The 20,085-nt window shown below is 25.2% G+C and overlaps 1 protein-coding gene across 1 annotated transcript; it reads left to right on the top strand.

The window, feature by feature from the left end:
• The first annotated feature begins 13,053 nt into the window (after positions 1 to 13,053).
• LOC126841650 (cytochrome P450 4V2-like) lies at positions 13,054 to 15,083 on the top strand. Its single transcript, XM_050578233.1, has 5 exons — positions 13,054 to 13,214; positions 13,345 to 13,636; positions 13,915 to 13,991; positions 14,066 to 14,255; positions 14,348 to 15,083. Exons 1-5 carry the CDS (start codon positions 13,119 to 13,121, stop codon positions 14,674 to 14,676), a joined length of 984 nt encoding a protein of 327 aa, XP_050434190.1. The 5' UTR covers positions 13,054 to 13,118; the 3' UTR covers positions 14,677 to 15,083.
• The last annotated feature ends 5,002 nt before the right edge of the window (positions 15,084 to 20,085 follow it).

Genomic DNA, 20,085 nt, shown 5'->3' with positions numbered 1-20,085 from the left:
CGAACTGAATTTCAAATTGAATCAGTCATTTCAAAAACGATATAAGTCAATGATTTTTCAAAGATGACTTATTGTCAAATTTGGTTTGAAAATATGGTCGCACAAAAACGTATTTTTCCATGTTTGTGTTTTGATTTTTTACTGTAGTCAGTAAAAAAAGGTTTTTCAGCATTAGTTCAAATAATATTAAACAATTTTTGCAAAGAAACCAATGTACAACAATACGTTTTTCTAAGCTTGTGTGCTATTATCGATACAGGGTGTCCCGTCAGGGTTTAACAACGCCTTCTTGAATATAGATTAAGAATACTTCAAATTTTCATCAATTTCAAATGAGTATTACTAAATCTTTTTTAAAAACTATTCTTAATAAAATGGTTATCTTGAAAATAAAACAAAAACGTAACAAAAAAAAAATTATATAAAAAGTAAAACAGCTAAGTGCAATAAAAACCGTGGTGCTTATAGCGTACATGAGTATAAATTATTAAAAAAAAAAAATCTTAAAAATATTCAATTAAATAAAAGTCATTTCATTTGTCAAATCTTCGAGGGCCACACTGTATATTTCTTCTGTCCGTGTGGAAGTATTCAAACTCCTCCTAAACAGTTGGGCAGATTCTTATGAAATTTTGTGTGCGCGATTAAGTTGATTCGAGAAAGGTTTAGATTCACAATTCGATCCATTCAACATGAGCGTTTTGGGGGTCTGTTCTTGAAACCATTAAAAAATTATTCGTATATTTATTATAAAATTAATTGCATCATAGTTTGTATATACACCTAGAAACCAAGGAATATAAGGCAACATTTTATTGAAAATTTTGATCCATATGTGTGTATAGCCTACCACAGATTATAAAACAATTGTCTTATACTCCCTGGTTCTTAGTGTCCTCAATTAATATGTTTACTGAGGTTAAATATAAATATTATAATTACAAAATGTAAAAAAACTTTTTGTTTGGAACACAGAACTTCAATAGTTATTAGAATAAAGGTAAAACTATTTAATACAGAAGTTGTATTAAAATAACTGTAGTTGTTAAAGTTTGCCTATGATAACAATTAGTTTCAACCAAATTTTAAAAAAAATTGGGTTATCATTTGGGAATTTGGTACAAGTAAATAGTAATAGTACAAGCAGATGGCGCCTCATCCAGAGAAATTAGGCGCCGTGTTATACTCGGGAGGGAAGCAGTCGCAGGCTTATACCAATTTTGAAAGACAGCCAAATATCTGCTGCTTAAGGCACTTATCTTTTCAGTAATGTTTTATATATATATATATATATATATATGGACACTCAAAGTGGAAGATGTAATACGTATAAACGCCTTAAAGATGTATAGGTCCCCTATAATTATAATTTAATTTATTTGATTGTCCCAGAATTTGTATGTCAAATTTTACTAATACCTTTTGACCGGGTGTGTAACTAACTGTTTTGTGTGTTCTATCGTAGTATTCTTTTTGTATCTTTTGTTCTTTTTCTATTAATTTTGGTTTTTCTTACATAATCTTTTGTAGTTGTTTGAGAGATTCTAGTCTATCAAAATTCGTATCTTCAGGCCAGATCTTATTTTCTAAAGGTTGATTTGCTTCTACTCCGAACACAAGAAAAAATGGAGATAAAAACAGGTAAATTATACAAATTCAATATAAAAATGTATTTTAGGCGTATGCGACAATTTCCATACATTTAAAGATAGTGAAAATTTTAACTTTAAACTGTGAGTACTTTACAAAATTTAAATATTGATAACACAAAGTAAAATAATTGTAGTGATAAGTTTCAACGACGAATAGATAGTATAGAATAACATTTATAATAGATACAATACTTCCCTGTTTACTGCCGATCAAAGTATTTAACTAATAAAATAATAATAAATTAACAATTATTTAACAATAAATTCAAAAATTACAAATATTGCTATTCTTTAAATATTAAACTAAAAAAATGAAATAAAAACAATTATAATTATAATTAATTTAAAATTTTTCAAACTCTACAACACTGATTTTAAGTATTTTTTTAACAGTCCAACAAAACTTTACTTGATTTACTGAATTCTGACGTCTAAAAATTTTTCATTTATGCAACTTAAGTAAAATATTTTGGGTGGTAGGTTTGTGGATTGATTTGATCCAATCCCTTTTTAAACAATCAAGTATACTATGTATACTTGGTATGTATGTACATTGAAAATTATATAGAAACATATAAAATATTCTAGAAAAAACTTAAGCACTTATGGTTATATATAATAAAATAAAAATAAAAACCCTTAACCATAAAAATTATATACTCTCCGCGAATACGTCGTATTTCGGCAACAATGTTGTCATCTTCGGCGCTCACGGCAGACTTTATTCGCGGAGAGTCTATAATTTTTATGGTTAAGGGTTTTTATTATTATTTTATATATCATATTGTTAAATATTAGAATAGAGGTCATAAAAAATTTGAGCAACATTTAAAAATCATATAACATAAATAAAATCTCAAATGCCTTCCACATTTTTATTTAAAATGGTATACATAAAAAAACAAATACAAGTAGAATTAACAATACCTAGTTGATTTAGTATTAAATAGTATAATTTTTTTATTTGTATAATATGAATAGTAAATTAAAATCATAATAATTGGTTTTTGAAACATCATTGATAATGAAAATAAAAAATATTGAGTAGAACTTACTGAAATTGTTTACTGTTTTAGAACCAAATTTAAATACACTTTTTTTTGTTATTAACTTAATTATACACAAAGAAACAAAACTTTTTGATATTCATAAAATATGTATTACGAAGTGTTTTGTTTCTCAGGGTATTATTATTGGATTTCAATATTGTATATTAGGATGTATAGTCAACGCAAATATCTTAAATTAAAAAAATTTAATGTTATGGATTGGAAAATGTTTTAGAGTACAAAAAAGCAATAGGTTCTATGTACATTAGTTATGACAAATATGTATTTTTTTTAAGTTATTTAACTCCTTTCCATATATTATAATGGTTATTATTATTATAAATAGCAAATAAATATGTATCTTAATTAAAAAATATCTAAATACTATAAATGATCTATTACGTTCTTGGTTCTATTTTAACATAACATCCGTTGATAAATTCCAGTGATATGGTACACGACAATTTAAGATCCTTCGAAGTAAAGCATTTTTCTGATGGCGAAAAACGGTAGAACCTTACAAGTGTAGATATCGCAGTCTTCATTTGGAGCATTGCGTATTTCATTTCAATACAGTTTCTTGTGTCACCACTAAAAGGAATGTACGCATAAGGATGACGACTGCGACAAACGTCAGGTAAAAAATTGTCAGGATTAAATTTTTCTGGATCCTTATAGCTTTGTGGATTTGAATGCAAACAATAAATCGGAATCAAAACAATTGTGTTTGTAACATAATAATATTTGACAACTATTAATTAGGGATATGAAATTTAAAAAAAAAATGTTATTTTTTATAGGTTCTACCCGCCGGGATTAGATATTTTCCAATCATCATTTCGTTTTCTACTTGTCTGAGCACTATAGGAACAGCTGGATAAAGTCGCATGGTTTCTTTGATCACGCGTTCTAAGTATTCCATTTTTTGTAAATCCTCGTATGTACGCGGTCTGTTTAAATCACCATCCGAAAATATTGAATTTATTTCTTGATACAACTAGGGTCGAATATAGTTAAATAATTTAAATTTTTAATAAATATGGAATTGTAACTTATTACAGAAATAATTACAATTTGTTGAACATCTTGATAATGAGCCAGCATAAATATAATTAATGAATTTGCTTTTGCAGTTGTTTCATGTCCCGCTTAAACAAAATTTTGGAAATAGTGCTTCTTATTGTAAGTAAAAAAATTATTTTTGGGGTAGGGTTTTGATTTTGAAGAGAATGAGATAAGTTGTTTCCTTATTTGTTATTATAAGGAGAACATATGATGTATTCAAAGGTTTTACAAGTATATTAACAGAAACATAACCATAAATAATGCATCAATGAAATACCAATATTTTTAACTCCAAAAAGAAGCTTGAACACATTGCTAAATTTTACCTTTTACCGCAATAGAATTTAAGTATATGATAGAAAAAACTGTTAAGCAAACTTATGGTTAAATATATAGTAAAGATATAAAATCTACTTGAACCCTACACCATAAAAATTATACACTTCTTGCGTACACGTGTTACGACAACGATGTTGCCATCTTCAGCGCTAACAACAGACTGGCTCAGTCATAATAATACTATTTATTTGTTATTAATTGATTTCTATATTGAAAATTATTTTCTACTTTTTAGTTTATTTTACTATTTAAGCGTGTTTTTTAGTTTTTTTAAACTATATTTTTTTATTTTCCACTTTTTAGTTCGATGTGCTTTAAAATCGTGTTTTTTTATTCTAGTACATATTTAATTCTAGTACATACGTGTCTCTATTACTTGAAAACTTCAGGTAAACAACAATGAATACACGCATGTACGTTCGGTTGCCTATCTCTTTTAGTTACATAGTTATATAGTTACATACAAACATACATACATACAAGTGAAGCTAATATAAGCGTGTTAAAAATAAATAGTATTATTGTGAAAAAAGTGTGGGGTGCTTTTCAAGAACTGATATATGTAGCATCCCACGTTTTTTTCACATTAATACTATTTATTTTTTATTAATTGATTTCTATATTGAAAATTATTTTCTACTTTTTAGTTTATTTTACTATTTAAGCGTGTTTCTTAGTTTATTTTTTATCCTTAGAATAATTACTACCGGTGTAACTAACACAAGTGTAAGTATAATGAATTGAAAATAAGTCATATTATAAATCTGAAAATTAAGCAAAATATGAATTAGAAACATTTAACTTACAGTGTTTTATGGCTCAAATCAATCTAAATTGCTGATGAATTCATATAGTTATACAGTGTGTACTTTTTAATGATATTTTGGTTCCACTGTTAACTACATAAAGTACTACACATTAGGTGTATTTAATTTTGGTAGTAAAACTTACTTGTTGAAATACGAAAACCATGTTTTCGGTGCTGATGAAATTATATAGTTGTACAGTGTGTAAGTTTTAAACACAAATAGTAAATTTCTGATAATCTGGTTCCTTATTTAAGTTTTTCTTGGAATTTAATTTAGTGTACATATTATTATGTCAAATAGTTTTTGTTCCTACGGTTTCTCTTCGATAATAATTCTACAATAATTAAAAATATATAATAATTTATTAATTTTTAATATAAATACAAATATTTTATACAAAATTTAATATTTTTCATTAATTTTTTTTCACATAATTAAATTTTTACATTTAACTTCAAAATTTAACGAAACATATTATATTAAATTTAAATGTTTCGTTAAATTTTAATAACTTGAAACAATTGTTTTAATTAAATTTGGAAACTAGTGTTTGACAATGATTTATTTAAAATTGCCTAGTAGGAAATTTTTACATAATTAAATTATACATTTTTTAATTATTTAGCAAGCTAAAAAACGTTACGTAATAATACACAATAAATAACCTAACCTCTGAGCAGTGGCACCTTTGAGAATCTCGTTGGCGGTTAAGCAGCGGTGTTAACACCGCTTCCTATTATGGCCCAAGAAAACATATTTTATTTTTTTACCTACTATGTTGATAATCTATCAACTAAAGAACAGGAAAATATACACAAGGTTGACCTCACATGCTTAAATGCATTGCATTCAGTAAAGGCGTAGAGGACTAAGGCGACCTATAATGGTCGTAAAATAATCTCAAATTTGAAGAACCATAATACATACACGATTATGTTTATTTTTTTTTAAATAATGTGAAATTGTAATTCTATTAATTTATTGTTGTGTGTTAGTAATTTATGCAATAAGTTAAAGAAAGTTATTCCATTAGAATTAGCTGTAAACGTAATATTTTATTATGTTATGCATATTGATATAATTATATCATATGGAATTACAAATATTTGATTAAAACTTAAAGTTTTCTATTATTTTTATTAATATATGCATTTATAATTTGTATATATATGTATACAGGTTGAAAATAGGTAATTCAAGAAATTAATTCAATTTTTTCGGAAATTTACAAAAAAATGGTATACCTAAAAAATGTGTTTTAATAAAACAAACGATTTCATGTAGTTGCAACCCTGGTAGCCAAGAAAGTAGAAAATGAAACGACGATAGGAAATATGTAATCACAGCAGATAACACCAAAGAAAAGAAAATAATTATTCAAATGTCTTTGCTTGTTGATATCAAATAATAATAATAGTTACCTATTGAATATTAAATAAATATAAAAATATCTATTACACACACTATTATCGTGATTCCTATTTATTTATTACACTTGAATCGTCAATAATTACTTGATTTTTTAAAAACTATTAAAATAATAGGAATCATAATAATGTGTCTATAATATATATTTAAATATTAATGAAAATAAAATACTTAACAAACAGTTATTTTTAAATTTAGCTATATTTATTTATTAAAAAACACCAAAGTGTAGTATAATAAGGTATCGTGAGTAAAATTAAACAAAATCGTTTTTTAAGAAAATATTATAACAGAAAGTTACTATTGCTTCTCAAATATTAAGTTCTTTAGAAATATTTAAATTTGTAAATGGTTTTATGCTATGGTCAGTATCCAATAATTGTTCCGAAACAGGAGATTTGTGTGCTTCTTGTTCAGAATAAAATTGATTTGATTTTAAGGATAGTTTGGCTAATACATTTAAAATTATGTCGCTATACATAGCTGTATTTATTCTAGAAGTATAAAAATAAAAGTTAATGTTTGACACAAGCCAGTTATAATTCCTTTGAAAAAATAGCAAAATTATCATAATAATAACAACATCTTATATTGTTTTTATGATAATAGTATATTAATAATCCTTAATTTTTAGTTCAGTATAAATTTGTTTGATTTGATTTTAAGAAGAATTTGGTTAATATATTTAATTAGCTAATAAAAACAGACGTGTGCAATTTGTATTGTAATTTGTAATACATTTTTTTAGTATAGTTATTTTTTTAATACATAGCAGCCATGCTTAAAAAGTGACATAACTGGAAAAATGCCATTTTTTAATAAAGTCATTTAAAAAAAGACAACATAATATAAAATAATGTTATACCATAAGTGACGTGCGCCATCTATCGGTGAAAACTAATAATAATTTTTTGAGTTATGTTAATTTTTAAGCGGGGGTGCGAAATAGTTATGTATAGGTTTTAGTATGAAACAATGAAAGTCTTTTAGTATAGTGTAGTATGTGTCATTAAAATTGCTCATTTAAAAGTTAAATGTACAAATTCATTATGAGAAAAAATATAATGAAGAATATTACATTTATAATAAAATGATTACATATGTACATTGAATTACTGACTGAATCGAAGAAAAAAAATGGAAATAAAAACTAATTGATAAAATATAAATAGAAAATTAATTTCTAAGAAAAACGTATTTAAGGAAAAAGAATATCAGGAATTTACTATTTATGTTTAAGACTTACACAATGTATAACTATATAATTTCATCGGCAATCGTGTTGTGTTAGCCTCACGCAGTGCATAGTTTAGGTATTTAAATCTTATAATTAATCGTATTCATATTTCCTTATTTATAATAATACCTTAATAATCATTATGTTGTACAATATCATCGAAAATCTTTGTTCAACTTTTTTATTTATTAATTGAATTTTTTTGCTATTTTTTTACGGTATCACAAATTTTCTAATCAACCATTCTAAATGTTTTTGTAAATGTTATACAAAAAAAAAATATAATTGTTTGTTTACTTGCTTAATATAAATCGATTTTAATATGAACAATTACTACTTATAAATTTTCATGACAATATTAATTAATTCTTGTAAAACAAGTGATATACTGATATACTATATGTATGAATGAAATTAGCAACTTGGTAGTTCACATTATTTTTTACTAAACATACTTTGTATTCATTATGCGTATTAATTGTACTATATTTTAAAAAATAAATTAACAGGCTAAAGAGCCAAACTTAATATTAAATTAAAAAACACCAAAGTGTAGTATAACAAGGTATCGTGAGTAAAATTAAACAAAATCGTTTTTTAAGAAAATATTATAACAGAGAGTTACTATTGCTTCTCAAATATTAAGTTCTTTAGAACTATTTTATTTTGTAAATGGTTTTATGCTATGGTCAGTATCCAATAATTATTCCGAAACAGGAGATTTGTGTGCTTCTTTTTCAGAATAAAATTGATTTGATTTTAAGGATAATTTGGCTAGTACATTTAAAATTATGTCGCTCTACATAGCTGTATTCATTCTAGAAGTATAAAAATCACACACTGACACAAGTCAGTAATAATCCCTTTGAAAAAATATCAAAATTATCATAATAATAATAACATCTTATATTGTTTTTATGAAATTAGTATATTAATAATCCTTAATTTTTAGTTCAGTATAAATTTGTTTGATTTGATATTAAGAAGAGTTTTGGTTAATATATTTAAATAGCTAATAAAAACAGATGTGTGCAATTTGTATTGTAATTTGTAATACATTTTTTTAGTATAGTTATTTTTTTAATATATAGCAGCCACGCTTAAAAAGTGACATAACTGGGAAAATGCCATTTTTTAATAAAGTCATTTAAAAAAGGACAACATAATGTAAAATAATGTTATACCATAAGTGACGTGCGCCATTTATCGGTGAAAACTAATAATAGACTTATGACGTTTTTACACAATAATGATATGATATTTATTTAAAATATGCTATAATCTCAAAAATCATGTTTTTTGAGTTATGTTACATTTTAGCGGGGGTGCAAGAAGGTTATGTATAGGTTTTAGTATGAAACAATGAAAGTCTTTTAGTATAGTGTAGTATGTGTCATTAAAATTCTCCATTTAAAAGTTAAATGTACAAATTCATTATGAGAAAAAAATATAATGAAGAATATTACATATGTAATAAAATTATTACCTGTGTACATTTCATTACTGACTGAATCTAAGAAAAACAATAGAAATAAAAATGTATTGACATAATAATATATACACTAAATTAAATTCCAAGAAAAACGTATAAAAGGAAAAAGAATATCAGAAATTTACTATTTATGTTTAAGACTTACACAATGTATAACTATATAATTTCATCAGCAACCAAAAACATGAATTTTCCATTTCAACAATTAAGTTTTACTACCAAAAATAAATACATTTAATATTTTAGTACTTTATGTAGTGAACCTTTACAAGAATATTAAATTGAATTTAGGATAACTTATATACTTACTTATATGAATATATATTTTGCTCATCATAGATGGAATAAAGAGTTTTTCTATAATAATACTATATATATGTATACAACATTCATAGAGATATATATATTAAGATACGCTAAATTAAACTCCAAGAAAAACTTATAACTAAAGTAGGCATTTGATATTATTTAAAAATTTTATATTTTGACAGTGCTTTATTGCTTCAAATATGATATCGTCAATATTATGAATGTATTAAACTTTAATCTTAAAACGGATAAAAAGATTATTATTACCTTTAAGCAATACTCATTGTACGATTAATATTTTAAATACACAAATGTTAAAAAAGTTTTTTATAACATACTGTTCAAAAGTTATTGCTATTTAAAGTTTATGTTCGTGATGTATATTATGAAGCATTTTTAGAAATATTAAAATCAGACAATCAGATTATAATTTAAAATGTATTATGTTTTAAACAAAATTGTGTAGTTTTTTAAAGTTAAGAATTCTAATGGAATAACTATATTTAATTTAGAAAAAAGTACAAACACACAATAACAAATTTTACAGCAATGCACCTTTAAGTTATTTAAAAAAAAAATTAAACATAATTGGATATGTATTATTCTTTTTTTAATTTAAGATTCTTTTACGATATTTTTAGGTCACCTTAGGCCTTTAAGCCTTTATTCAATGCAATGCATTTAAACATGTGAGGTCAGCCGCGTAACTTTCGCTGTTCTCTAGTTGATCGATTATCAACTAAATAGGCGAACAAACAAATTGTCTTAGGCCATATTAGGAAGTAGTGTTAAACCGCGGTTCAGACGCCAAAAAGATTCTTAAATCGCGACAGTTTGGAAGTAAAGTGGTTGAAAACAAGGTTTGGGTTATTAGATTAAAAGTTATTTAAAATTAAAATTTATGTCTGGTGGAAGGGTGGAATGTTGAATTATTTTTATCTGAGTACAAAAAAACAGTAAATTTAAATACTATAACCTTTTATATACCTATACAAAATAAATTGTATGCATTTAGATGGTTAATGATGTCTCATCATAAGAATAAAAACAATTACGTATTATAATACAATGGAAAAATATTTTAAAATAAAGTTTTATTAACTGTAAATATACATTTGTACAGATTATAAAAGCATATTTTAATAAAATAATGAAGGTTAAAAAATAACATTATCTATCTAAACATTATGTTAGTTTTTTTTTATTAGTTATTACTGACCGCTCATCTGTACGCGTGCCAAATTCGACCAATATCAGTGTAACTTTCACGAACCAATTCCAACGGTTTCTCTAACTCTCATATACCTATCTGCTTCCTCTTATAATCAGCTTTTGAAATTTGAAACATAGATTCAGACTAAAAAATTTGGACGATGTAAAAAATTGAGACTCTAATATGCATCATAAAACGAAAATTGATAAAATTGCGGATATTGTAAGAGATACCAAGTGTCTTATCCTTAATAAAACACTTTGTCAAGCCAATATCTTTGCTAAATCAATTAATTAAAAAATATTAGTAAATAATAGTGTTTATACAGTAGAAAGTTAGAACAACATAATACTCATGACCCGCATTTGTAAAAAAATAACAACATACTTTTTAATACAATAATATTTTATACTTTCTGACAATATTTTATAACCTGTTGTAGGTTTAAATAGAACCTAGCGTCTTTCTAATATAAGGGCTTCTTATTTACGTTTTATTATAATTTGATATAATGTGTATTATTGCGTAACGTCTTTTTAGCTTGCTAATTAATTAAAAAAAAGTATAATATACATAAGTCAAAATTTCCTACTAGGTTATTTTGAATAACTCATTGCCAAACGCTAGTTTCCAAGTTTAATTAAAACATTTTTTTCAAGTTTTTCAAAATTTACTGAAGCATATTATATAAAATTAAGGATGAAATATTCACATTTAAATTAAAAATCAACAAATTTTTTTATACCTGTAATTATTGTGGAATTATTACGGAAGAGAAACCGTGGAAATAAAAATGAATTAACATAATATATACAATAAATTAAATTCCAAGGGAAACTTATATAAGTAACCAGATTATCAGAGACTTACTATTTGTGTTTAAAACTTACACACTGTACAACCATATAATTTTATCAGTATCGAAAACATGGTTTTCGTGTTTCAACGAGTAAGTTTTACTACCAAAAATTAAATACACTTCATGTAAAGTACTTTATGTAGTTAACCGTGGAACCAAAATATCATTAAAAAGTACACACTGTATATCTATATGAATTCTTCAGCAATTTAGATTGACTTGAGCCATAAAACACTGTAAGTTATATGTTTCTAATTCATATTTTGCTTAATTTTCAGATTTATAATATGAGTTATTTTCAATTCATTATACTTACACTTGTGTTAGTTACATCGGTAGTAATTATTCAAAGGATAAAAAACCGAAGGCAAATTACTTTGGCTGCTCAAATACCTGGTCCAAAAGGTAATTTTATTGTTGGAAGTCCAACGATTGTAACACGAGGACAAGAAAAGTTTTTAGAGAATGTGAAACTATTATGCAAGAAGTAAGTAATCGTGAATAAACATGTGGTGTTTTGTGGTATAATGTTGTCTAATTACTGAAAACATTTTTAAGTTAATAAACAATTGATACGTGTCTCATCCAATTTGTGAAATACTATAAAGACAATGTAGTAAGACCAGCTTATTATTATACAAGAAAGTAAATACTCTTAGTTTACTTGCATACATTTTGTGGAATAATGTAGCCTTGAACCAAACAAAAAACAAACCCGAGATAATTAACAATTTAAAATTATTATCCATAACATATATTTACTTAAGTATGGGAGTTTAAAGATAAAATAGTTAAAACTAACCCGTTAATAAATATCATCACGATTTTTTCAACGAAATGTGATGATCAATTCGGGAAAAGTTAGCTTTTTACTATGGCCCAAATTATTAACACAAATGTATTTAGAAACACATACATGCTACAGAACTTTAAGGTATAATATATTAAAATTGGATTAAATGCAAAAACCTTTGATTGTGATTATTATGTTAATTGTTTAAATATATAATATATGTATTTATAGACAAATTATAAAACGAGCTCTATATGTTAAAGGTACGAGCATTCATTATTTAAGTTTTGGTTATTTAACAAGCTGGTTGTTTGTATATCCAACGCAAAAGATATAGAAATAGTAATGAATAGTTTCAATTGTTTTCAAAAGGATATACCTTATTCGTTAATTGAAGATGTTTTCTCGGCTAAGGGGCTAATTACAACTAACAATGTTCATGTCTATAAAAAAAACAGGTAAAATATTGTAATTTATAAATATATATACTAATTATCATCATGTAGCTGAACGGGCCATGCAGGGCCGAAGCTGCCATCATGAGATGTCGAACCGGCGACAGTGAGCGTTAACACACTGTCGCCTTACCCACTCAGCCACTCCTTCTATATATGATATATTATATAATATCATGATAATAAATATTTTATAAGAAACTAATGAATCAAACTGTTCCTATTTAAAGGAGATGAATAATTAATAAAACGTACGTTATTTAGGAAAATTATAAATCAATGGCTAAATTATTCAAATTTAAAATCATTGATTACTTTATTCTACGAAGAATCCAAAATTCTCGAAAACATATTGAGTAAAAATAGTAAAAGCAATTCATTTGAATGTGAAATAAGCTATGCATTCGAACTAGCATCGATGGACACTATTGGAAGAACAGCGTTGGGAGAAGAATTTAATTCACAAAACAAAGAAAACCATGATTTCCGAAATAACTATGAACGTCTAGCAGAAGTAAAAATTATTTGTTTTTAGTTTATTTTTTATAGCTGCCTCAATAGATCACGCGAAACTGAGAAAATATTATTATGCTCTAACAATGTTGTAATTAAATTCTGTTATGCAGCTTACTGTTTTGTTTTAGATCTTTGCATACAGAATTTCGAATCCGTGGTTTTTAATATCGAGTTTGTTTTCGCTGTCATCGAAAAAACATGAACAACGAAATAGTCAACATTTAATGCATAAATTTGTAAATGGTGTAATCCAGAAGAAAAAAGTCGAAACTAATGAAAAAGCAAAAACTATGATTAATGGGTGTCGTGACGAAGATTGTAGTTATCAAAAGGTTAAATCTTTAATTGAAATTCTGTTAGCAAACGAACATCAAATATCACATGAAGAAATGCGGGACGAACTTATAACCATTATAAGTGGTAAACAATATATTTAAATTCTATTGCGGTAAAAGGTAAAATTTAGCAATGTGTTCAAGCTTTTTTTTTTAGTTAAAAATATTAGTATTTCATTGATGCAATATTTATTGTTATGTTTCTGTTATTATACTTGTAAAACCTTTGAATACATCATATGTTCTTCTTATAATAACAAATAAGGAAACAACTTATCTCATTCTCTTCAAAATCAAAATCCAACCCCCAAAATTAATTTTTTTCTTACAATAAGAAGCATTATTTTCAAAATTTTGTTTAAGCGGGACATGAAACAACTGCAAAAGCAAATTCATTAATTATATTTATGCTGGCTCATCATCAAGATGTTCAACAAATTGTAATTATTTCTGTAATAAGTTACAATTCCATATTTATTAAAAATTAAAATTATTTAATCATATTTGACCCTAGGTGTATCAAGAAATAAATTCAATATTTTCGGATGGTAATTTAAACAGACCGCCTACATACGAGGATTTACAAAAAATGGAATACTTAGAACGCGTTATCAAAGAAACCATGCGACTTTATCCAGCTGTTCCTCTAGTGCTCAGACAAGTAGAAAACGAAATGATGATTGGAAAATATCTAATCCCGGCGGGTAGAACCTATTAAAAATAAAAAATAAATGTTTTTAAATTACATGTCTTCACAGAACCTTATTAATAGTTGTCAAATATTATTTTGTTACAGACACAGTTATTGCGATTCCCATTTATTGTTTGCATTTAAATCCACAAAGCTATAAGGATCCAGAAAAATTTAATCCTGACAACTTCTTACCTGACGTGTGTCGCAGTCGTCATCCTTATGCGTACATTCCTTTTAGTGGCGGCACAAGAAACTGTATTGGAATGAAATACGCAATGCTTCAAATGAAGACTGCGATATCTACTCTTGTAAGGTCCTACCGTTTTTCGCCATCAGAAAAATGCCCTACGCCAAAGGAACTTAAACTATCGTGTACCATAGCACTGGAATTTATCAACGGATGTTACGTTAAAATAGAATCAAGAAAGTAATGAGTAGTTTATAGTATTTAGGTATTTTGTAATTGAGTAGAACTTACTGAGATTGTTTACTGTCTTAAAACCAAATTTAAATACACTTTTTTTTGTTATTAACGTAATTTTACATAAAGAATCAAAACTCTATGAAATTCATAAATTCATAATACGAAGTGTTTTGTTTCTCAGGATATTTTTATTGGATTTCAATGTTGTATAATAGGATGTATAGTTAACGAAAATATCTTAAATTAAAAAAATAAAATGGTGTAAGCTGGAAAATGTTTTGGAGTAGAAAAAAGCACTGGGTTCTATGTACATTTTTTTTTATTAATATGTATTTATTCGAATAATTTAACACCCTTTCATATTTATCTTAATACTCTTTATGTTGATTGGCAATAGTGTACCACAAGAACAAATTGTACGATTTTAATTTATAATCAATATTATAACAATAATTTTGTTTAATATTAAATCGACAATTGCTAAATCTAGTTGTATTTTATTTAGATATTGTTTCTACTGTTGCGATCAGAGGGCGTGTAGATGCCATTTTTTATTGATATAAACTAATGTTTGCCTCATTAAATCTATAACGTTTTAATTGATAAATTAAAAAAAGTCGAACTGAAAAACCCTTATTGTAAATAGGTCGCATAAAGTTAGTATTAATGATTTTATTTCTTCCGGAATACGTGTTGTCTGTGGAGTCTTCTAGCGTGGGCACTTATCTACATAACTATTCTAAATGTGTATCTATGATATTGCTGATTTATTCCATCATTCTTGCTGTTTCTATTTGGCCGATGATGTAAATTCTATACAAGTGTTTGTTGAGTTGTTTTTATTTTCGCAATTAGCAGGAGAATTTGAACAGAGTTTATAACTGGTGTGTTGTAAATGTCAAATGGTCTATGTTTATAATATACCTCTAAACATTTTCACATCGCGTTTTGTCGTAAACGATCTTTTGAACTGTTTACGTATAGTGCTAATCTTATAAATGTTTCGCATATTAAGGATCTTAGTGTAAAGCTAAAAAATGTTATTACATTTTTATTCCTATTTGTATAACTTTAACTATCTTTGTCATGTGCCCTTGAATGCGTCAAATAAAAAAAAAATATTATTTTATGTTGTTTATGATGTTAGATTTCTCTAGAAAGTATAAGAAAAAAATTGACCATCACGGTGAACATAATCATCACGGATGGAAACCAAAAACTAGTTAGTTAACTGTTTGATTTAATTAAATTTCATGAAAAAATTAAGTCATATTAATTAATGACAAGAAAATGTTTTAGTATAAGATTCTAAAAAATTCTTTTGAACACTGAAAATGTGTCCCACCTTGTTGTGATCAATTTGACAACGTTTTTGATTATTTTTTGAATTTTGACTTTTGAGTGTTTAAACGTGAAACTTTACTCAAATTTTGAAAAATTAAAAATAATAAAATAGTAAAGTGCAATAAAAAATATGGTGCTTATAGTGCAAATGAGTATAAATTGATTGAAAAAAAAAAGTTAAAAATATTCACTTAAACAAAAGATAATATAGATTAAGCCTACACGCGGTGTATAAATAATTTTTAATTTCCTATATAGAATGTACACTTAGGATAATAACTAAATCGTTAAAGCCTGTATTTATCTTAATATATAAAAAAAAAAAGTTATTTCATTTGTCTTTTTTTGTGGGATACCTGTATAATATAATTTCATCAGCAACCGAAAACATTATTTTTCGCAACTAGGCACAATTTTTTATAACACATAGTGGGTCATTTAAAGAAAAAGGTTATATAACAATAGATTTAATGACATACAAGTCATGAAATCCTTTATTTTATAGTTTTTGGTGTTAGTTATGTAACTCCAATAAAGTAGTATACTTACTCTTGTAGATACGCATAAAGATCAACGCCTTATGTTTCGGTACATAAATAGTATTTTTTATAATGTACACATTATGTCAATAATATAAAATTTATATAAAAAAAAATTCTTAAAAATATTACCCAAACATTTATAAACTAGTATATGCTATATAATACAAAAACAGTATTTATACCATCATAATAACTCATAAAGTATGATTTCATTAATCAAAATCAAAAGTACAATAATTTAAAACTGCAAGACCATAAAATATACCATAAATGATAAAATCATAATATCGGGCAAGGTCAATTCGTGTTAAACTAAATTAAATATTACCTATTAAAACAATCAAAAAATGCTAAGAATTGTTAAACTTAAATAAGTTATTAGAAGTCTGTTTTTGTTAAACTAACAAATTATTCAATCAATCAACTGTAAAAAACCGTTTAACATAGATAACCTCAAACTGATATATTAAATTATGAACAGAGTTGGAATTATTATACATACAGTTGAAGGAAGATTTTTTTTGTGGATAACATAAATCATAAATCATTTAAAATAGATTATTGAAGAAAAAGAAACATTTGAAATGTTAGGTACCAATATTTGTGAATGGGTAATTATAGTTATAATTACCTATTCACATCAAAACCATCAAGAAAATGCTAAGAATTGTTAAACTTAAAGAAAGTTATTAGAAGTCTATTTTTGGCATTCATTTATATTTTCATCTATTACGAGATATTTTACCATTTTGTTTGTACTTCCACGCTGTTTATGTAAAATGGATGCTGCTTTCGAGTAAGTAATTTGTATCATAATATAATTAATGAATTTTTTATAATTTTCATTTACTTGGCCGTATTATAGATGTTCTAAGCTTTATATTCTTGTAAAATAATATAAAAATTAAATTCATAATGCGTTATTAAAATTCCCCTCTATAAGAAAGTTTAATGTACAAATTCATTATGTGAAAAAAATTTAATGAAGAATACTACATTAAATTTAGTATAAAATATTTGCATTTATATTAAAAATAATCAAATTATTGTATACTTTTAATTAAAGTCTGAATTGAAGAGAAACAATTGAAATAAACATTAATAGGTATAATATATACAAAAAATGTAATTTTAAGAAAAACGTATAAAAGGAACAAGAATATTAGAAATTTACCATTTGTGTTTAAGACTTACACACTGAAACTATATAATTTCAACAGCAATCAAAAACATGAATTTTCTATTTCAACAAGTAAGTTTTACTAAAAATATTAAATACGTGTTTTTATTTTATTTTTCAAACATGTCTTAGTACTTTATGTAGTTAACCTTTACAAGGCACTAAAGTTAGCAAATATACCATCTCATATTAATAAAAACCCACATTTTTTTACAGTGTTTTTATTGCCTGAAATATGATACATTAATATTATTTAAGAATTAAAGTTTAATCTTACAACGGGTAAAAAGATGATTGTTACCTTTGAGCCATTCTCAATGAAAATCTACCTATTAATCAACATTTTAAAACTATATCATATCAACTATATCATGCCTTTAGTCACTTTTTCGAATACATAAATTAAACAAATTTATTTTTGTATTATATTTAAATTGATTTTAGCCATATTACATTGTAAGATATCTAAAATATGAAGAAAACGTCTAAATTTTAGAGCTGATTTTGATTTTTCAAATTCAGATATTTGGATATTGATAGGTTTTATTTTAGGCACATTTAACGCTTGAATCTAAAATCATACTATAAGTAGTTAGCGCAAGCATGGTATTAACTTTTAAAATTTTAAATGGGAACCAATAAATTTGTTGGAATATTCTGTAATCGATTAATATTTTAAATACACAAATGTTAAAAAAGTTTTTTATAACACACTGTTCAAAAGTTATTGCTATTTAAAGTTTATGTTCGTGTGTATTTTATGAAGCATTTTTAGAAATATTCAAATCAGACAATCAGATTATAATTTAAAATGTATTAGGTTTTAAACACAATTGTTTAGTTTTTTAAAGTTAAGAATTTGAATGGAATAACTATCTTTAATTTAGAAAAAAACAAACACACAATAACAAATTTAAACATCTTTAAGTTATTTTAAAAAATTTAAACATATTTGTAAATGTATTATTCTTTTTCAAATTTAAGATTCTTTAACGATATTTTTAGGTCGCCTTAGGCCTTTAAGCCTTTATTGAATGCAATGCATTTGAACATGTAAGGTCAGCCGTGTAACTTTCGCTGTTCTCTAGTTGATCGATTATCAACTAAACAGGCGAACAAAAGTGATACATTTTTTAGGCCATAATAAGAAGTGGTGTTAAATCGCGGCTCAACCGCCAACAAGATTCTTAAATCGCGACAGTTTGGAAGTTTAGTGGATGAAAATAAGTTTTGGATAATTACTTTAAAAGTTATTTAAAATTAAAATTTATGTCTGGTGGAAGGGTGGAATGTTGAATTATTTTTATCTGAGTACAAAAAAAACAGTAAATTTAAATACCAAAACCTTTTAAATACTATAACCTTTTGTAAACCTATACAAAATAAAATATATGCATTTAGATGGTTAATGATGCCTCATCTTAAGAATAAGAACAATTAAGTATTATAATACTATTGAAAATGTTTTTAAAATGAGTTGGAATAATATTATCAGTAAATATACTTAATATGTACAAATTATAAATGCATATTTAAATAAAGTAATGAAGGTTGAAAACTAACATTATCTATCTAATCATAATGTTTGTTTTTAGCTAAGGTCAAATTAAAATGGATTTGATAACAATGGCATTTATAAATTAGTTTTATTTAAATAATTATAACAGACTACACGTTTGTGCGCAGGCTAAATTTCAGCAATGTAAGTGTAACTTTTACGAACCAATTCCCACGGTTTTTTAACTCTGTTATTTACGTTTTATTATTAATCTAATATAATGTGTATTATTACGAAACGATTTTTAAATGCTAATTAATTTAAAAATTATGGTATAAATATTATGTAAAAATGTCCTACTGGGTAATTTTGAATAACACATTTTCAAACAATAGCTTCCAAGATTAGCTAAATTAATCTTTACAAGACACTAAAGTTGGCATTAAATATCTTCTGTTAATAATTTTAAACCATATTTTTACTGTGTTTTATTGCTTCAAAGATTATATTTTCAATATTATTTAATTATTAAAGTTTAAAATTAAAACGGATAGAAATATTATTATTACCTATAAATAATAACCAACGAAACTCCTCTTATTATTTAAAATTTTGGTCTGGAGGAAGGGTGGAATGTTGAATTATTTTTATCTGAGTACAAAAAAACAGTTAATTTAAATACTATAACATTTTGTATACCTATACAAAATAAAATATATTCATTTAGATGTTTAATGATGCCTCATCATAAGAATAAAAAAAAATTACGTATTATAATACAGTTGAATATTTTTTTAAGTACAAGTTATATTAACTGTCAATATACACATGTACAAATTATAAAAGAATATT

Source organism: Adelges cooleyi, unplaced genomic scaffold (assembly GCF_023614345.1).
Source record: "Adelges cooleyi isolate 19-005CV unplaced genomic scaffold, UGA_ACOO_1.1 ACOO_flye_CR_arks_rails_tigmint_CR_PRNA_40, whole genome shotgun sequence".
Lineage (NCBI taxonomy): Eukaryota > Metazoa > Arthropoda > Insecta > Hemiptera > Adelgidae > Adelges > Adelges cooleyi.
The sequence above is the reverse complement of the archived record's forward strand: the minus strand, read 5'-3'. Positions and strand labels throughout refer to the sequence as shown.